Source organism: Mandrillus leucophaeus, unplaced genomic scaffold (assembly GCF_000951045.1).
Source record: "Mandrillus leucophaeus isolate KB7577 unplaced genomic scaffold, Mleu.le_1.0 Scaffold771, whole genome shotgun sequence".
NCBI lineage: Eukaryota > Metazoa > Chordata > Mammalia > Primates > Cercopithecidae > Mandrillus > Mandrillus leucophaeus.
Window position 1 is genome coordinate 918,781 of NW_012108375.1, and position 18,853 is coordinate 937,633.

General features: G+C 36.7%; 1 protein-coding gene across 1 annotated transcript in view; it reads left to right on the forward strand.

Moving 5' to 3' along the window:
• ADAMTS6 (ADAM metallopeptidase with thrombospondin type 1 motif, 6) overlaps positions 1-18,853 on the forward strand; it is a 336,516-nt gene that overhangs the window by 233,968 nt on the left and 83,695 nt on the right. The window contains exon 15 of the mRNA XM_011966761.1: positions 15,031-15,133. Within this exon, the coding sequence (XP_011822151.1) occupies positions 15,031-15,133 (103 nt within the window). The remainder of the gene's footprint in view (positions 1-15,030; positions 15,134-18,853) is intronic.

An 18,853-nucleotide genomic window follows, 5' to 3' on the forward strand; every position in this document is an offset into this window, starting at 1 on the left:
TTATATAAGGTTAGAAGAACTGAATACCTATCTACAGTATGTCACACTTTTAGGTAGGAGTGAGAAAATCAAACCCTCCTCTCAATTCCCAACTCATTCCATTATTGTATAATCGCAGGGTTGGGCATACATTTAGGCCCCAATAATGTATGTATTATATACTGTAATGTGAATAATGGTAACAGGAAAAAAATGCCAAACATCTCAGCTTGTTGCATTTTATTCATGAGTTACGTGTTAGATGTTCAGATTGTAGAACTTACTATTGGTGGGTTGAGATTTCTATTACTATCTTTGTCTTCTGTTTCATCTTTCAGCAAATTATAAGGAGATACAGTAAACATAACTATATTATGGATACATAAATATTTATGTTTTCTTCATTAATATTGACTCTACTAGCTCAAAACTTGAGGCAATTCTGCTGTCATACTAAAATATATTTTCATGCTATCCAAGTTAATAAAGTTGTCTGAATGCAATTTTGTTTAAGCTGGGGCTTGCTTTAATGTAATCTAATATATAAAAATTTCCCAAATACCTCATCTACACTAGCACTGTCCGATAGAACTTTCTTCAATGATGAAAATATTCTATGTGTGCACTGTCCAGCCCAATAGCCACTAGCCAAATTAGCTATTAAGGACTTGAAATGTTGCTAGTGCAGCTGAAGAACAGAAATTCTGAGTTTAATTAATTTTAATTTGAACAGCCCCATGTGGCTGGTGGCAACCATATAGGACAGTACAGAGCTCGACAGTCTAGCTATGCAACAGAAAAATTCTTGTTACAAAGAAGATTGTAAATTTTATGCGTAAAATTCTCCAAACAAATCACTCTTAGTTCATAAAGAGTTCACGCCTATAATACCAACTACTCAGGAGGTTGAGGTCGGAGTATCACTTGAGCCCAGGAGTTTGAGGCTGCAGTGAGCTATGATCATACCACCACACTACAGCCTGGGTGACAGTGAGACCCTGACTCAAAATAAATAAATTTTAAAAATTAAATTAAAAATAAATAAAAACATAAATAAATGTAGAGAGACTTCCATTTTTGGTCGTGACAGACTAGGTTATTCTGACAAATTTTTTTTTTTAATTACTCAGTAAGTTTTTTTATCATTTAAAAATTAGCAAGGAACTGACAAGATAGCAAAGGGGATGTCAGGAGGTCAAATTCTGTGAGAAAGGGGAACATAAAAAGATAAGTAGAGCATCCAAGCACCTAAAGTACTTCTGCCCTGACGATATTGAGAGGAAGAGAAAAGATAAACTGCTCCACTGTCGTTTTCTTAAGTATTACGAAAGTTGTTCCCAGATCTCCTTCCCTGCTCCTCAGCAAATTTTTTTCAGGTTTTCAAACATCATATGCTCTCAGTCATAAGTGGGAGCTAAGCTATGAGGATGCAAAGGCATAAGAATGATGCAATGGACTTTGGGGGCTCAGGGGAAAGGATAGGAGGGGAATGAGGGATAAAATACTACACATTGGGTGCAGCGTCCACTGTAGAATCTCAGAAATCATCACTAAAGAACTTACGCATGTAACCAAACACCACCTGTTCCCCAAACACCGATAGAAATAAAAAAATTAAAATTAAAAAAAAATTTCCTCAGGTTTTATTTGCCAGGAGGTCATTGTGGCCACCCTTAAAGCAGCCATTGACAAAAGGAATGAGATTACCAGAATTGGTTTAGATTAATAGTGATTTGCCCCTAAAATGGGGTTAGGGTCACCTTTCCTGAGAGACAGATTCCTAAGCAAAATATTGAACTTCTATTAGCAAGAAAGCAGAGAGTAATGGATATTGGGTAAGCCAGAGGTGTCTCTCTCAGAGCTATTTTATTTTCTATCTTGACTAGTAAAAGTGGTAGCCACAGAAGTAGTGATAGTAGTAGGAGCAACTGCTGCTGACATTTACTGAGCACTACTATGTACCAAACATATTATTGTAATCATATTCTCTTCCCATACTGAGAGAAGTTCTCCTTCTTGTCAGTAGTGAGTTGGTTTGGTGGAGTATTTTACATTTCCATTCTTTCAACATAAATCTAGAAAAACTATAATATAAAGTTTTGGTATAGTTTGCTCTGTTACAAGCTTGCTTCTGCAATACAAATTATCTTATATTTGATTGTTATTTTGTGATATTAAATAATATAGCAGCAAGAGTCAAACAACATCAGCATAGCTGAGGGACAAAGGAAAATTGTACTGCACGTGATGACTATTCACCCCACATTCTTCTTTTTGCTCAAAACGTTTGGCCACATGCAGCATCAAAGGAGCCTTATTGTGTGTTTCTGCCCGTTCTTCCTACACTGGCCTCCTGTTTCTCTAACTCAGCAGTCTCAACTGATAAGCCTTCCTTATTTTTTCAAGTTTTTAAAAAGATAATATCTTACATTTACTCCAGTATTTCTTTGCTAGGAATTTGCCATGTGTTTAAAATATTGTGCTATTATTTTATTAGAATTTTTTCTTTTTGTTTTAATGCCCTGTCTTTGAATCGTCTGCTTCTAACCCAATTTTTCCCATATGCCTGCTATTTTTAGTGTGCAATTTTACAGAAAGAGATTTTTCATGAAGTCGTGTGTCATATTAGAGCAGAAGTGTCTACATTTTAAAAATCTAAGAGCTTCTATTATATAACCTATAGAATTTAATAATAAAGTATAAAAGGTGAGGTGATCGGAGTTAAGACTGAATAATGTGGTTGGGTGTGGTGGCTGGCTCCTGTAATCCCAGCACTTTGGGAGGGAAGGTGAGCGGATCACTTGAGGTCAGGAGTTTGAGACCAGCCTGGGCAACATGGCGAAATCCCTTTTCTACAAAAAATACAAAAATTAGCTGGGCATGTGCCTGTAGTCCTAGCTACTTGGGAGACTGACATGGGAGGATCGCTTGAGCCCAGGAGGTGGAGGTTACAGTGAGCCAAGATTGCATCACTGCACCCCGGGCTGGAGATAGAGCGAGATCCTGTCTCAAAAAAAAAAAAAAAAAAGATTGAGTAATGTAAGCAACAGTTTAGTGTTTTCCAGTTAACAAAGAATAGGTGTTACTCTTGAAACAGTATGGTATTATGTCTGTGTTCTTTAAGTTAACTTTGATGCTTTTTCTAAATGTATAATAGTTTAAATGTTCTTTTTTCCAATGATGCCCAGGTGTCTGTTATGTGTGAGCCACCCCAATTTAAAGGATTTAAAAGAATATACCTTTCTTTTATCAAACCAGCTTCCTGCCTTAGTACCTATTTTACATAATTTAATACTACACATATCACGTTGAATGGTCTTATAAATAAGATTTGAAAGTAAACTTTCCAATTAGTTAAAATTAATTTGACAGTCAAGGACTAGATAACAATACATAAGCGTTTTTGGCTTGGTCATTTGCAATTCCAAAACTTTTCTTGAAACTTAATTAGAAGTAATACAAAGAGTAAGTTAAAATGATCCTGGAAGAATTTTCTAATCAGTGCTCAAAAAAATAAGATAACGTCAGATAGTCAAACAACTGGAGAACCAGAGTTTTTTATTTATTGCCATGAATCTTTGAGACTTGCTGTATGTTTTCTAAAGTATGCTCAAAGTGTAAGTTAAAATAGAAAATAGAAAATTGGCTGGGTGCCATGGCTCACGCCTGTAATCAATTCCAGCACTTTGGGAGGCAGGGGCAGGTGGATTGCTTGAGCCCAGGAATTTGAGACCAGCCTGGGCAACATGGCAAGAGCCCATCTCTACAAAAAATACAGAAATTAGCTGGGCATGATGGTGCATGCCTGTAGTCCCAGCTACTTGGGAGGCTGAAGTGGGAGGATCACCTGAGCCCGGGAGGTTGAGGCTACAGTAAGCTGAGATGCTCACTACCCTCTAGCCTGGGTGACAGAGACCCTGTCTCAACAAATAAAAAAATAGAAAAAAAGAAACAGAAAAGAAAATAGAAAATCCAGACTATTAGGCTGGTTCAACTGTGTTTGATAGATTTTACCTGAATTCCTTTTAGGACCTTGCAACCCATTCTACATAGCCCATGTAATATAATAGTCTTGATCCTCTCATTTCTGTGGTTGTGTAGTTGGTACTATGGTTTACTGCATGGTTCTCATGGTTTTACATATAATAATAATAATTGTTATTAGTTGTAACTCTCTAGAGTTGTTAGCTTATAGCACTGCATTAAAATCAAAACTAAAAAAATATAATACATTAGAAGATCAGAGGAAAAGGAAGATAATATAAATATGTATAATTTAAAATACGTATAAAATTGGCCGGGCACAATGGCTCATGCTTGTAATCCCAGCATTTGGGAGGCCAAGGTGGGTGGATCACAGGGTCAGGAGTTCAAGTCTAGCCTGGTCAAGATGGTGAGACCCCGTCTCTACTAAAAATACAAAAAATTAGCCGGGCGTGGTGGTGGGCGCCTGTAATCCCAGCTACTCGGGAGACTGAGGCAGGAGAATGGCGTGAACCCAAGAGGCGGAGGTTGCAGTGACCCGAGATCGCGCCACTGCACTCCAGCCTGGGCGACAACGAAACTCCATCTCAAAAAAAAAAAAAAAAAAAAAAGGGTCACAAATTTTGCTCTGAGCTTCCTAGTAACCCAAGTAAAGAGACAAACATTATCAGTTCTAAGATTCATAATGTCTTGTGGTCATGACAGAAGGACATACATCCACAACCAAAAAGGAATACTTTATTATTTTGAAGCTTTGATATTCCTCCTGTGTGGAGCCCTACACTAGTGAATCAGACTGAAACATACAAGGCTCATAGGACTCTCTTTGCTTAGGTTAGAGGAGAAATTAGAACCTAGAGTCAACGTAGGGCAAGTAGTCTAAAAAAGTAGCCAGCTCAAAAACAGTATATCTGCAGTTTCTTTTTTTTTCTTTCTTTCTGTTTTTTTTTTTTTTTTGACGGAGTCTCGCTCTGTCGCCCAGGCTGGAGTGCAGTGGCGCGATCTGGGCTCACTACAAGCTCCGCCTCCCGAGTTCACGCCATTCTCCTGCTTCAGTCTCCCAAGCAGCTGGGATTACAGGCGCCCGCCACCACGCCCGGCTAATTTTTTGTGTTTTTAGTAGAGACGGGGTTTCACCGTGTTAGCCAGGATGGTCTCGATCTCCTGACCTCGTGATCCACCCGCCTCGGCCTCCCAAAGTGCTGGGATTACAGACGTGATCCACCGCGCCCGGCCTCTGCAGTTTCTTTCTAATGCTGATTTAATTTCTACCCCAAACATTTAAAAGGTATAGAAATGGTAAGAAGAGAAGAGAGCTCTTTGGTGGAAAGGGAACAGTGTTCCTATTAACTCCTATCCCTCTTAACCTGATTTCAAAGAAAAGTTCCACAGAGATAGAAGAAGCAACTTATGAAGACAAAATTTTCATTCTAAGAATTTAAGAATAGAACAGAAAAGGATGTCAAGCTGTAAAATTGGCCTGCCCACTCTCAACAACGACATAACCAGCCTAGATGCCAAAGGTATTCAGTTACTAGACTCTGAGGCTGATTAGTTGCATCAGGATGTGTTGGATGGGCAGTTTGTTTCCTGTATCACCCTTTGTCGCCCTAGAAAGTCTTCAAAAGCAGCTACACAAGGACCCTTTCTTTGATATACAAATAATGATCTCCAGGCTGGAATAACAGGTAAAGACAATAGCTGCAGCAGGAACAAATTAATATACTTTTCATCTTGAAGCTGCTGAGAAACCAGGAACATTTATTAAAGACATATAGGAGAAATGGATAAAATTTGATCTTTCTGTTAAGCCAGGAACTACAATAGAGTTTTTGGCATCATGAGCTAATCTAATAGACATGGCCTTGTGGAACCTGGGTTTGGAGGGCAGAATTTTATAGAAGTCATAATGCTTGAGAGTTCATTGGTTGAGGACACAGTTCTCGTTTTTGCACATAGAGATAAATGGTTGATTAGGTCCTGACAGATTTTATAAATATGCAAAGGTAGAAACTAACATGATTTTCTGGCAGAGCCGTTATGAAAAGTGAAGACCCAAGATCTGTGCTCAATCTTCTGAAAAATGTTTGCTTAGGAGCTGCTCAAAAGTAGACTTTTGATTATTATGTATATGGAATCTTGTTTTTACTGGCATAAAGAACACTGACTACTAATCAGGCATTTCTGTTTTTCTGAACAATTTTTCATTCAAATGACTTGAAACTATCATGCAGAATGTTCTAAGAGGATAAAAATTGATGTACATATTATAACTATTTTAAGTAGCAGAATTTAAACGTTAGTGTTGTGAATACTAGAAAACTTAATTTTTGTAAAGAGCAAAAATATGACTATATAAAGGTTATAAACCAAATTTTATATCAAAGCCTAAAGAAGAAATATTAGCTACTATGAAAAGGATTTTCCCAAATTTCTGAAAAGAGTTTTCTGGTGCTTAGTTGTTTTCCAAAACCAAAATTATCTTTGTATTTTTCTTACTCCATATTATTTGTGATTTGGTGTTTACTTGATAATATGATTATGATAGAACTTCTTGTGAAGCATATAAGCTCCGCTTTGGCTGGGATGGAAAGGCACGTTATTCTTGCATCTTAAACATTTGATTTCCCTTCTTTATGTGTAAAAGCTGTAAAAAATGTATGGAGGAAAAGGGTTTTCCAGGTCATCTGTGGTCTGTTCTAAGATTTAAGTATAGGTTATGTAGTACTTGGGTGTGTTCTCAGTCAGCTCTGCTAGAGGAGTATATTATTCAGCAATTTTTTTCCTTTTCAATGCATTGCTTAAGATCATTAAATAGTGTTTTTGCTTTGGTTGTGGCAGACAGGAAAATTATATATTTGGAAGTAGGATTGTGGTGAAAATAAAAGCATGCAGTTGGAAGTTAAATTGATTGACTTGAGTGTGAATGTCACACATGTTGCTATTTGACCTTGGCAAATCACCTAACCTCTCTAAATTTCAGTTGACTCCTATATAAATAGGCTCTATGAAACTTGCAGAGTTGTTTGACAATTAAAAGAAGTAACATACATAAAACATCTAGTGCTATTTCTAGTACCTAATTGGTATTCAGTGCCTCATCAAATCTTCAAATCTTTAGTCTTTGGAAAGACCAGTATTTTTAAAAAGAGGAAACTAAAGCTTAGCAACTGGCTAGTGCTGTGAAAGAGATCCAGTAAAGCGTGGAATTTCTAATCTAGTGCTCTTAAAAGAGATGAAGCCCTTGGGAGGCGGGTGTGGCAAGGTAAGCTTCTCTGAAATAACTGGGTCACCTTAGACATTGTCTTCCAGTCTAACCTCACTAGATAGCTGAGAACCAGATAGCTGAGAACATTCTGAAACTACACATCTTGCCCTCAGGGAGAGTTGCAGGGTAAGTGAAGACAGGGTACAGAGTTGATCCATTGACAAACAGTGTTATAATCATGTCTTAAACTATAATTAGAAAACAAGTATGTGTCAACCATTTTATTCTTATAAACATACTTTATATATTTTACTGGTAGAAGGTAGCCGAGTTACCAGTGGCAAATCACTACAGGTCTGCAGCAACCTCAGTTCTTGCCTGTTCAGAAGAAAGAATACAACTGAGGGGCGTAAGGCAGAAAAAGACACCGAAGCAAGTTTCAGAGCTGGAGCAGAAGTTTATTTAAAAGGTTTTAGAACAGGAAAGAAAGGAAAAGAAAGGATGCTTGGAAGAGACTCAAGTGGGCACCGAAGTCAAGTGCAGTGTTTAACTTTCATCCTAGAACTTAATAGCCTGGCCCCTTTCTCATGATTCTTCCCTAAGGGTGGGCTGCCCACATATGCGGTACCCTCCTGCCCTTGGGAAGTGAGCATTCCCAGTGTGTTTAGGAAGTTGTACGCATGCCCATCTGAAGCTTTTCTTCCCTTTTCTGGCGGAGTGACCCTGGAAGGTCATACTCCACCATTTTGTCTCTTAATGTGCATGCCCAGGAAGTTGCTTCTCCCTGGCACTTGCATTCAATTAACACTTTAGTGCAACAGGTGTGGACCATCAGGAAATGGCCTCTCCCTGGCACCGGCTGCCAATTTATCACTTTTAGAGAGGCAATATGATAATTGCCAAACTGTCACCTGACATTCCTAGTGGGTCGGGGAGAGCCCTTTCCTGCCCTGTTCATGCCTATCTAACTACCTGTAACATAAACACACACACACACACACACACACACAAAAAAACACACACGGCAAAAAATAACAGGAACAATATCTTGGTAATCTTTCTTAAGTTAATATGAATTTTATAGTGTGTATTATGTTTTGAGAAATAAGGACTAAGTTTTAAGCACAAAATAGAGCTTGTTTGTTTATTTTGTGCTTTAAAATACTTTTAAAAATTACAAAGTAAAAGTTTGTTTCTTAACCTTTTTTTGGAGACAGGGTCAGGCTCTGTTGCCCAGGCTGGAGTGCAACAGTATGATCTGGACTCACTGCAAGCTCTGCTACCCAGGCTCAAGCAATCCTCACACCTCAGCCTCCCAAGTAGCTGGGACTACAGGCATGCACCACCACACCCGACTAATTTTTGTATTTTTTGTAGAGATGAGTTTTGCCATGTTGCCCAGTCTGTTCTCAAACTCCCGAACTTGAGTGATCCACCCTGCCTCGGCTTCTCAAAGTGCTGGGATTACAGGAATGAGCCATTATGCCTGACCTGTTATTTAATGTGTTTATAAGCTCAGGGAAAGAGTTTTGCCATAGGTAGATGGCGTTTTAATTAAATTCAGACTATTGAAGGCATACACAAGTAACTTTAATTTTTAAAACCTGCATAAAAGATTATGGTATCAAGCATGACACTGGATTCAAGTTTGTCTGGACAATGTGAGTTATCTGCCTTTTGTTTTCTTTTGCTTTAAAAGTAAATGTATAGTGAAAAAAAATCAGAAACTATTTGGGAGAAAAAAGAGAAGAAAGTTGAATAAAAACTGAGGTTGAGATGCTTCACTACAGGCATTGACCACTAAATTCAACTTTATTTGAATGCCCTAGAATGAATTACTTTATCAGTGGTATATGATAACTAGGGAATCAGGAAATTTGTTTGCAACATTTAAAAGAGGGTATAGAAGCAAGGCTTTTGTTAGCGTGTATGGTACCTTCGTGTAATTTCCAAAAAGATGCCCATCTGGGTGAACACATAAAAATGTATCCCTTCACAGGCCCTTGTCAAGTACATGACTTGCTAAGTAGGGCAGGGGTTGGATTTTAAACTCCCTCAATAAACAGGGTGCAATCTGCTAAGAATATGTTGTTTTCCTGTAGAGGAAAAAGAAAATGAAATTTTGGAAGTGTTGAAGGTTGATGTAGTGTAATAGGGATGATGTAAGAGTGAATTTGATATGAAAGCAAAAAGGAAGAAGCAGAAGGTGGGAAAGGAGTAGAGAAAGGAAGCAGAAGAACAGAAGGTCAGTTTTGCTTAGTTTGCAATTTTCCCTGAGGCCATAGGAGTCATTGTATCTTTCCAACCTGCATATCTTCCTTTAGAAGAGGAGAGGAAAGGAAAGGGAAAGGGACAAAGGCATTTTCATTCTTGGCTCTTTTTTCATGTTACCAGTAAGAAATTATACATCGTTTTTAGAATTTTCCTCATTTGCAAGATATTTTGATGTGTATTTCTCTTGAAGGTAAGAGTTTTGGGAGTATATTTTGCAAATGAAAAAAAGGAGGCTCAAAAAGGATTGGGGACTTGTCAATGTCACCCTATTCTTTGGGACAAAACCAGGATTAGAACCCCAGTAATAGAAATGCCACTGAAAAGTTTGTAAGCAGAAGCTAGATTTCTTTCTGTAGCAACTTTTAGGCCTCAATGAATTATTCTTTTTTTTAAGATTTATCTACCAATACAAAGTATTAAGTTTACTCAGAAGGAGAAACTTCTAAACAAAATAGTTGGAAGACTGTTGTTAACTTATACAGATCTCTGGAGAAGAGAGTAGTGATAAAGATGCTAATATTAATTTATTTCTTTGAAAATACTAAGATCTAAAGATGCTGAGACCTGCGGCTTTGCTATCCAGATTTATGTAGGGCCCTATTAGTTTGTTTTTTAAAGGAGAAGATGCTTGATGAGTGTTAGCACTAGAAGGCTGAAAATCTGTCAGGCTTTTACTTTAATTATCTGTTGCTTATGCTTTTTTAATTACTGCTTTCTGTTATAGTTTCTGCATAGTGTCAGCATTTATTATCCTTAAGTAATTTCAATACCATTATTCTTTAAACTCTCTACTATTCCTAAACAAAACAAAAATGTATTTTACGTAATTTTTCCTTAAGGAAATCCTCTTTCGCTCTCATTTTTTCAAACCAGCATATATAATTGCAACTGAGCCTATTTTTAATCAACGCAAATTCAGAGCATTCCCTGATGGAATGAGATCAGGAAAGCAGAATGCTGGCTGATGTATTCTAGAAAAAATGGCATGGAATCAAGTCCCCAAGTCTACTTCAATTCCCTGAAACCTTTCCATTCTCTATACTATTCTGTGAACACCCTGAATACACTCCTGCCTCAGGGCCTTTGGATTTACTGTGTTCTGGAAGATTCTTTTCACGGATATGTACATAAATCATTCCTTCAGTTTCTTTTCACTCTCCGCTTGAACGCCACCTTATCAGAGAGGATTTCTCTGATCATAGTATTTAAAACAACTTCCCTCCCACCTCACTGTCAATCTCCTTATCTTGCTTTATTTTTCTTCTTTCTCATCTCCAACTAGAGTAAACTCTATGAAACCAGAACTCTAATCTGTTTGGGTTTTGTTTTTCTGTAACCCTGCAGCCTAGATTGTATCTGCCACATATTAAGCATTTTATAAATACTTGCTAAAATGTAAAGAAAGATACTTAAGGCCCAGTCTTGCTGCCTTGTTTTAAGAGGACTAACAATAAGTTATGATGTGCCCCTAGGAAAGCCATCAAGGTCCAGATACCTTTCACTTTAAGGTAAGATTTGTTCAGTGTGGATCCAGAAGAAAGGAGAAAGATAATTGGGTTATAGGAAGGCAGGTTTTGACTGAAAGTAAGGAAGAACCTGCTAATAATTGCAGCTGTTTGAAAAGTGTTTGATCTTTTTTTCTGTAGATGTTTATATAGATTGTATGACCACTTTGGGGATAATTATAGAGGAAATCCAAGCATCTTATGCAAATTAGATTATATCACTTCTAACATGAGTTCTTACAAGGTATGATTCTATATTGACTGAGAAATTAATAGTTGAGTTGAGTTCTTCCGTGAAATGCTGCCAAACAGATATATCTATGTTATGTTAACACCCTACACCAGGAGTTGACAAATTGTACCTCTCAGGCCAAATTGTATTGGTTAACTCTTTTTTAAGTATTTTTATTGGAACACAGCCATGGCCATTTGTTTACATATTGTCTATGGCTTCTCTCACACTATAATGCACAGTTGAGTAGTTGCAACAGAGACACATGGCCTGCAAAGCCTAAAATATTCGCTGTGTGGACCTTTACAGTAAAAGTTTGACAACTTCTGCCCTAAAGTGAAAAAATATTGTGTGGAAACTTATCTTATTCAGTTTTCCAAGTCGTTCATGATGATGATGATGATGATGATGATGATAACTGTTGTATCAATTAAGATTTAACTATAACATAATAGACCAGTCTGAATATTAAAATAGAGGGAATTTAATGCAGGAAATTGATTACATGGATGATGAGAGTCTGACTAGTTTCTTCCAGGAAGATACGTAGGAGGTAGGTTTGTCAGAGCCCAGAGGTTAGAATCACACAGCAGAAGCTGGAATCATAGAATAGAAGGGTAGGGAGGATGGAACTGTTACCTGAAGGTGGAGCTACAAAAAAGATTCTCCTTCTGCTGAGATGCTGCCCAAGGCACAGAGGAAAGGAGAAAAATACTCTAGCTTCTCCAACTAGTGCCTCCCATTACCTGAACCCAACCATAAGTCAGCTGACAAAAAAGCCTGGGAAATGGAGCTTTCAGGGTTTGTTCCCCTAAAATACAGAGCAGAGCAGAAGGGTAAGGAATGAGTGTCAGGACCCCTGCATAGCTGCTAATGATTATTAAGTGCTACCTTAGGCCAGGTACAGAGCTAAACAGTTTGCATGAATATGTTGCCTAGGAGGTAAATACTAGTATTACCCCCAGTTTGTAGATGAGGCTTAAACAAGTAAATTGCTCAAGGCCATGAATTAAATAAATGACCAAGTTAGAAATAATCCAGGTCTGCCTTACTCCAAAACTCTTGCTTCTATCCCTCTTATTTTACAAATGAGAAAAAAAAAGTAATATGGAAAGATAAGAAACTTGCATCTGGTTAATGACAGGGCCAAGTCTAGAACCCAAATTGTTCCTATTAGGTTTTTGTACATTTTAAGGAAGCTACAACCTGTAATGCTATTATTGTAGCATTTGGAGAGTGTCCAGAGGAGACTCCCACACTTATGGTGAAAGTATCCTTATACGCTGAAACTATTACTGAGCAACCTTTCTGTACCCCAGTTTACTTCATTGTAAAATGGGATTATTAATTATAGCTACCTCAAAAGAGTGTTGAGAAGGAGTATATAGATAATATATCTAAAGATCCCGGAACAGTGTGCCACATAATAAGTACTTAGTAAATACTAGCTCGCTATTGTTATTGTTAATCTTTTTATTATGCTCACCCTGAGAGTGGTTATCACAGGAAAAAAGTAGATCAAAAATGTCATGAAACATTATCAAGTGCTTCATTAAATAGTAATATCCTCATATTGGACATTTTACTTTTCTTCTATTTAGGAGAATTGTTAGAAGATACTAAAATATTGCATTTTTGTTTTGTTTGCCTTTAAGCGAACGGCCCTCATGATGTCGTAGTTTCTTAATTCAAGGTCTTTTTAATGTACCAGTGCTTATACATGTGAAACATCATTTCCTCTTATGCTTCTATATAGTTCATCTCTTTCATCTAGGTTGGGCTTTTTCCAACCATTCCCAATATGTGACCTTTTCCTTCCTATTCCCATGGCTTTTCTTGGCTTCATTCTTAATAATCTCCCGCTCCCTGACAAGTCCTTTTTCTTTCTTAACTAGAACAATTTCTGTCATACTTCGGTACATGCTCAAGATTTTTTTCTTAACTGATATATCCCTAGCTAATCATAGGACACATTTATATTTCACTTGTATCCAGCACATATAGACAGTCTGTAACATGCTGTCATGTACTATATGTATTGCTCAAGATGGTTCTTTTCTCATGGTCGTTTTTCCATTTGTGTCTTGTTTCTCCAACAAAGTTGAAAGTCATGCTTGGATGAACTTCAGCATGGTTCATCCAAATGAACTTCAGCATGGTTCACCATGGATTGGTGTTTTACAAATACTTAAGTGCTGCATGAAAACTTATAGCTAGAGTTCAAATTGTTTGTTTTTGAAATCGTTATTTGCTTTTAAAAGTAGTCTTGCTGCATGACAAAACCCACTAACAACTTAAGTCCTTGTGTGGGATTCACTAAAAATCGCTTGAAAAGTAAAGGATTCCTTTAACCGTGAGCACTCTGAAGATGCAAAGATTAGCTGACCAGGAAACAAAAGACCCTGAAACCATATCCTTCCAACCTGATACACCTTTTAGCCTATGGTAAATATTTTTCCTTTTTTTTTTTTAAAGGCAAGCAAGAAGGTAATTTGACAATATTAATCACTAGATTTGGCATTGGAATGTCATATTTTAATGTGCTGAAAACACTTTAAAATGCAGGGCTCATAACAGAGTGTGGACCTGCTGCCACTATTTTCAGAATCGGAGGCTTTGGACTTGATGTGGTGAAAATTGAACTGTAGTATATAGGAAGCAATGATGACCATGCAAATATTTGCACATTGTGGTCTGTTATTACTGCATATGCTTCAGAGTGACCATTTGCAATGTACTGTCCTCAGAAAACTATATAAAGCAAACACAGAGATCTAAGGGAGGATAGTAAAAAGTCCTCAAAACAATCTCTGAGTGTGACTGTAACACACTTGTCATTTATTCCCAATTCAGAATTTTCTCTAGTGACATATTCTTTTCTTCCGTATTTAAGGAGAATGTTTTCTCAGTCTTTCAAAATCAATATTTTTTAGTTTTTAAGTACTACAGCTGTTGAACTTTAAAAGATAAGTCAAATTAAGTCATATCACTCAAACACAATGAGCTTTATAATTCTTTGTGAACTTAAAGGTTGAGTTTAGGATGACCCTGTGGTATACAGAATCTAGAGCTAGCTGGATTGGCAAGATTTTTCTCTTTAAAAAACTTCAGAAGCGTTTCTGAATAGAAGGAACATTTCCAGCTTTTAAAACAGATAATCCTTTTTTCACCCTCTTAACATCCCTCTCCATACCTCATACAAATGTCCATGTTTTGGGCCATTTTGTATTTTATTTTCTGGGATGTTAATAAATTAAATGTAAATCTTAGTAAGTCCAAATCCCTTGAATTTCAAGATGTTTATAGTTGAGGTCTAGTATTTTGCCTGCTTTATTCCTCATTTAAAATATGGTTTTTGTCAAGGCTAAACAGTAAATTGCTATAGTAGTAGGAGTCCAAACCACAATTAATAGGGCTGAATGTCATGTTACAAGCCTGCTTCTTGATTTTTTAAAATAAAGATCAGGGAGTAGCTATGGCAACTGGACCTCAAATACTGTTACCCCAAAGGATTTTGTGTTTTAATTTCTTCATCTAGGTTTTCTGTGTCTTTATAAGGAGACACCTGATGGACTACAAAGAGGATTATGACATGTATCCAACCATAAATTTATAGGGAAACAGCATACCACTTTGTTTAAATTACCTAAGTTAGATCTTGTATAGCTAAGATTACAGCTCACACATTTCACTCTGAATACTGATTGTAATACAGAAAAGCAAATGCCAGAGTTATAACCACAGGATAAGGTAGTGAGTTAATTTGATGGAGTTCATTTTAGGGACATTGTCCCTTGCTTTTGGTATTTTCCAACAATGGTACCATTTATTATTTTATTTTATTTTAGCCATGCCCTTTGGGTTCCCGAGATTTTCGAGAGAAACAGTGTGCAGACTTTGACAATATGCCTTTCCGAGGAAAGTATTATAACTGGAAACCCTATACTGGAGGTAATGTATAACCTGACAGAGCATTCATGCTTGAGCACTTTGCAAATATCAAAGAATATACAAATACATAAAAACAAAAACACGCATACATTCATGTACATACTAGTTAAAATTAGTGTCTGCCAATAAAAGCAGGGAAATGCTTATAGTACTATAAAGGTCTCATGGCTTATTTGCCCTGTAATAAGGTTTATATATTAGTACAAATGATCAGAAATCATTTTTTAAAACCTAATTATGTTTAACAGGTATAAAATTCCTAGAAAGGATATCTGGATATCAAAACCATGTAGTATTTTTTGAGTTCTGCTTGAGGCTTCCTTGGGGTATATGTAAGTTACATTATAATCTTTAAATGTTTGCAATTATCACCCTAAAACAAGTTATAAGAATATAAATCAGGAAACTGTGTCCTTGCTTAGTCAAAGGCCAAGATTATTGTTATTCTTTTTCAGAGTTAGGAAACATTTTTGCTCTTTAATTTGGGCATGTATCAAGCACTGATTGTTCAATAAGCAGATGTATTTTACACTCCCAAAATATAAATTACATTTTATTGAAAATTTCTCTTGGAGGCCAGGCATAATGGCTCATGCCTGTAATCCCAGCACTTTGGGAGGCCGAGGTCAGGAGTTCAAGACTAGCCTGGGCAACACGGCAAAACACCATCTCTACTAAAAATACAAAAAGTAGCTAGGTGTGGTGGCGTGCACCTGTAGACCCAGCTATTTGGGAAGCTAAGGCAGGAGAATCACTTGAACCCAGGAGGCGGAGGTTGCAGAGAGCCAAGATCACGCCACTGCACTCCAACCTAGGCGACAGAGTGAGACTCCATCTCAAAATTTAAAAAAAAGGAAATATACTCTTAAGATAAGTTTACTGTTTGCTTGCTTTTCCAGTATCTTATATTAAAAGAATTTTACAGTGACAACTTTGTATTTACCACCAAGATTCTACCATTAACATTTTACTATACTTTCTTCATACATGTCTATTCTTCTATCCATTTATTAATCCATCTTATTTTTTGATGTATTTCAATTTAAGTAGCAGTCATTAATGTACTTTCCTCTAAGTACTTCAGCATGGTAACATTATTGACAGTTCAGTTATTTGTTTACTTTTTTCTCTTAAGGCAAGATTATACACAGTAACATGCAAAATTTTAACTATGCTTTCTCTGGTTTTTGACCAATACGCACACTTTAAAAATCCTATTGCAATATGGAACATTGACTTTACCTCCAAAATTCTTCTAGTCTTTGCCTTAGTCAATTTGGACTGTGATTACAAGTTACCATAGACTGGAGATCTTAAAATATAAAATTATTCCTCAGTACTGGAGGCTGGAAATCTGAGATCGAGGTGTCAGCAAGGTTAGAGTCTGGTGAGGGCCCTCTTCTGGGTTGTGAACTGTTGTTTTCTCATTGTATCCTCACATGGCAGAAAAAGTGGGGAAAAGAGCTGTCTGGGATCCTTCTTATAAGGCTACTACTCCCATTCGGAGGGCTCCACTGTCATGACCTAGTTACCTTCCAAAGGCCTCATCTTCAAATTGGGGATTAGGATTTCAACATATGGGTTTTGGAGGGACACAAACATTCGGTCCGTAAAAGTCCTTATAGTCCTTTGCAGTCAATAGTTGCCTCTCCTTACTTCTCCTAAGAGACAAGCATCATTCTGATTTTTTTTCTCACCGTAGTTTAGTTTTGCCTGTTCCAGAACCTATTGTATACAATACCGTGTTGTAAATCTTCTTTAAACCTAATGTTTCTGAGATCTATCTACATTGTTGTACATAGAAGTGGCTCACTCTAGCCAAGCGCAGTGGCAGATACCTGTAAGCCCAGCTACTTGCGAGGCTAAGGCAGGAGAATCACTTGGGTCTAGGAGTTCTCTTTAAAAAAAAAAAAAAAAAGGAGTTTATTCTTTTTTACTGCTGAGCAGTATTCCATAATAATAACCAGTTTTTCCATTCTGCTGTGATGGACACCTGGGTTGTTTCTAGTTTTTAGCTATTATGAGTAAACTGCTATGAACTTTTGTGTACTGTCATTTTGTGGGCATATGTTTTCATTTTACTTGGGTAAATACTTAGGAGTAGAATTGCTGGGCAATAGATTAGATGTGAATTTAGTTTAGTTTTTAAAGAAACTGCCAGATGTTTTTCCAAAGTGATTGTAGCATATTTAACTCCCACTGACAATGTCTGAGGGTTCTATTTGCTGCACATCTCTGTCAATATTTGGTTTTTTCAGTCTTCTTCTGGAGGGAGTAGAGTGGTATTTCAATGAAATTTCCATTTCCATTTTCTAATGATAATGTTAAGCATGTTTTGGTATATTTATTGGCCATTATATATCTCCTTTTGTACTGTCTATTCAAATCTTTTGCCTATTTTTAATTGAGTTGTTTACCTTCTCAAGTGGTAGTCATTTATAAGTTTTACAAATGTTTTGTCACATCTTGTGGCTTTCCCATTGCTTTTTAAATGGTGGTTTTATGCATATAAGCTTTTAATTTTTCTGTTTTTAATTCCAATTTTTAAATAATTTTTCTTTCTGGTCATTGTGTTCTGTGTCCTAAGAACTCTTTGCCTACCTCAACTTAAGAAAATATTTTTTTATGTTTTCTTCCAAAAGCCTTATTGTTTAGTCCTTACATTTACATCTATGATCTATCTCAAAATAATTTTTGGTATGATTTGTATCTGTAGTGTATTTATGGATTTTCTGTTTTGTTTTGTTGATCTGTCAATCCTGTGCCAGTATCATACTGACTTGATTACTGTAACTGTATAGTCATGAACACATTTGATGTTTTTTATAAGAGTTCTTCCAATATGCTAACTTACTTACTTTTTCATGTAAATTTTTGCCTCAATTGTTAATCTCCACAGAGAAACCTGCTGGACTTATGAATGGTGTTATGTTGAATCTATAGATCAATTGAGGGATAACTGAATATTAAACCATATTGAATTTTACAATTTTTGAACATGGTATATCCCTCAATTTATTTATGTCTTTAATTTCTCCCAGCTATGTCTTGTACTTTTAAGTGTAAGGTCCTGCATGTACTTTACTAAATTGATTCCTGAGTAATTTATGGTTTTGACACTATTGTTAATTAAACTTTTGAAAATTCCATTGATATTTGTATATTAACTTTGTATTCTGTGACCTTTCTAAATACCCATATTTTTTTCTTTCTTTTTTTTTTTCTTTTTTTTTTTTGAGACAGAGTCTGGTTCTGTCGTCCAGGCTGGAGAGCAGTGGCTCAATCTTGGCTCACTGAAACCTCCACCTCCTGGGCTCAAGCGATCCTTCCACCTCAGCACCCTGAGTAGCTGAAACTACAGGTGCACACTGTCATGTCTAGCTAGTTGTATTTTTTGTAGACACAGGGTTTTGCCATGTTGCCCAGGTTGGTCTCCAACTCCTGGGCTCAAGTGATCCACATGCCACAACCTCCCAAAGTGCTGGAATTACACACCCAGCCTAAATTCCCATATTCTAATTGTTTTACAGATGCTCAGGATTTTTTTTGATGAACAGTCATGTTGTCCTGAAATAGAGACAATCTATTCGAATCTTTATGCCTTTTATTTCATTTTCTTGCCTTAATGCACTGGATTGGGCCTAGAGTATAATTTTTACATGTACTGATTATATTTTTTATTCTTTATCCTATTAATATGCTGAGTGACCTGATAGATTT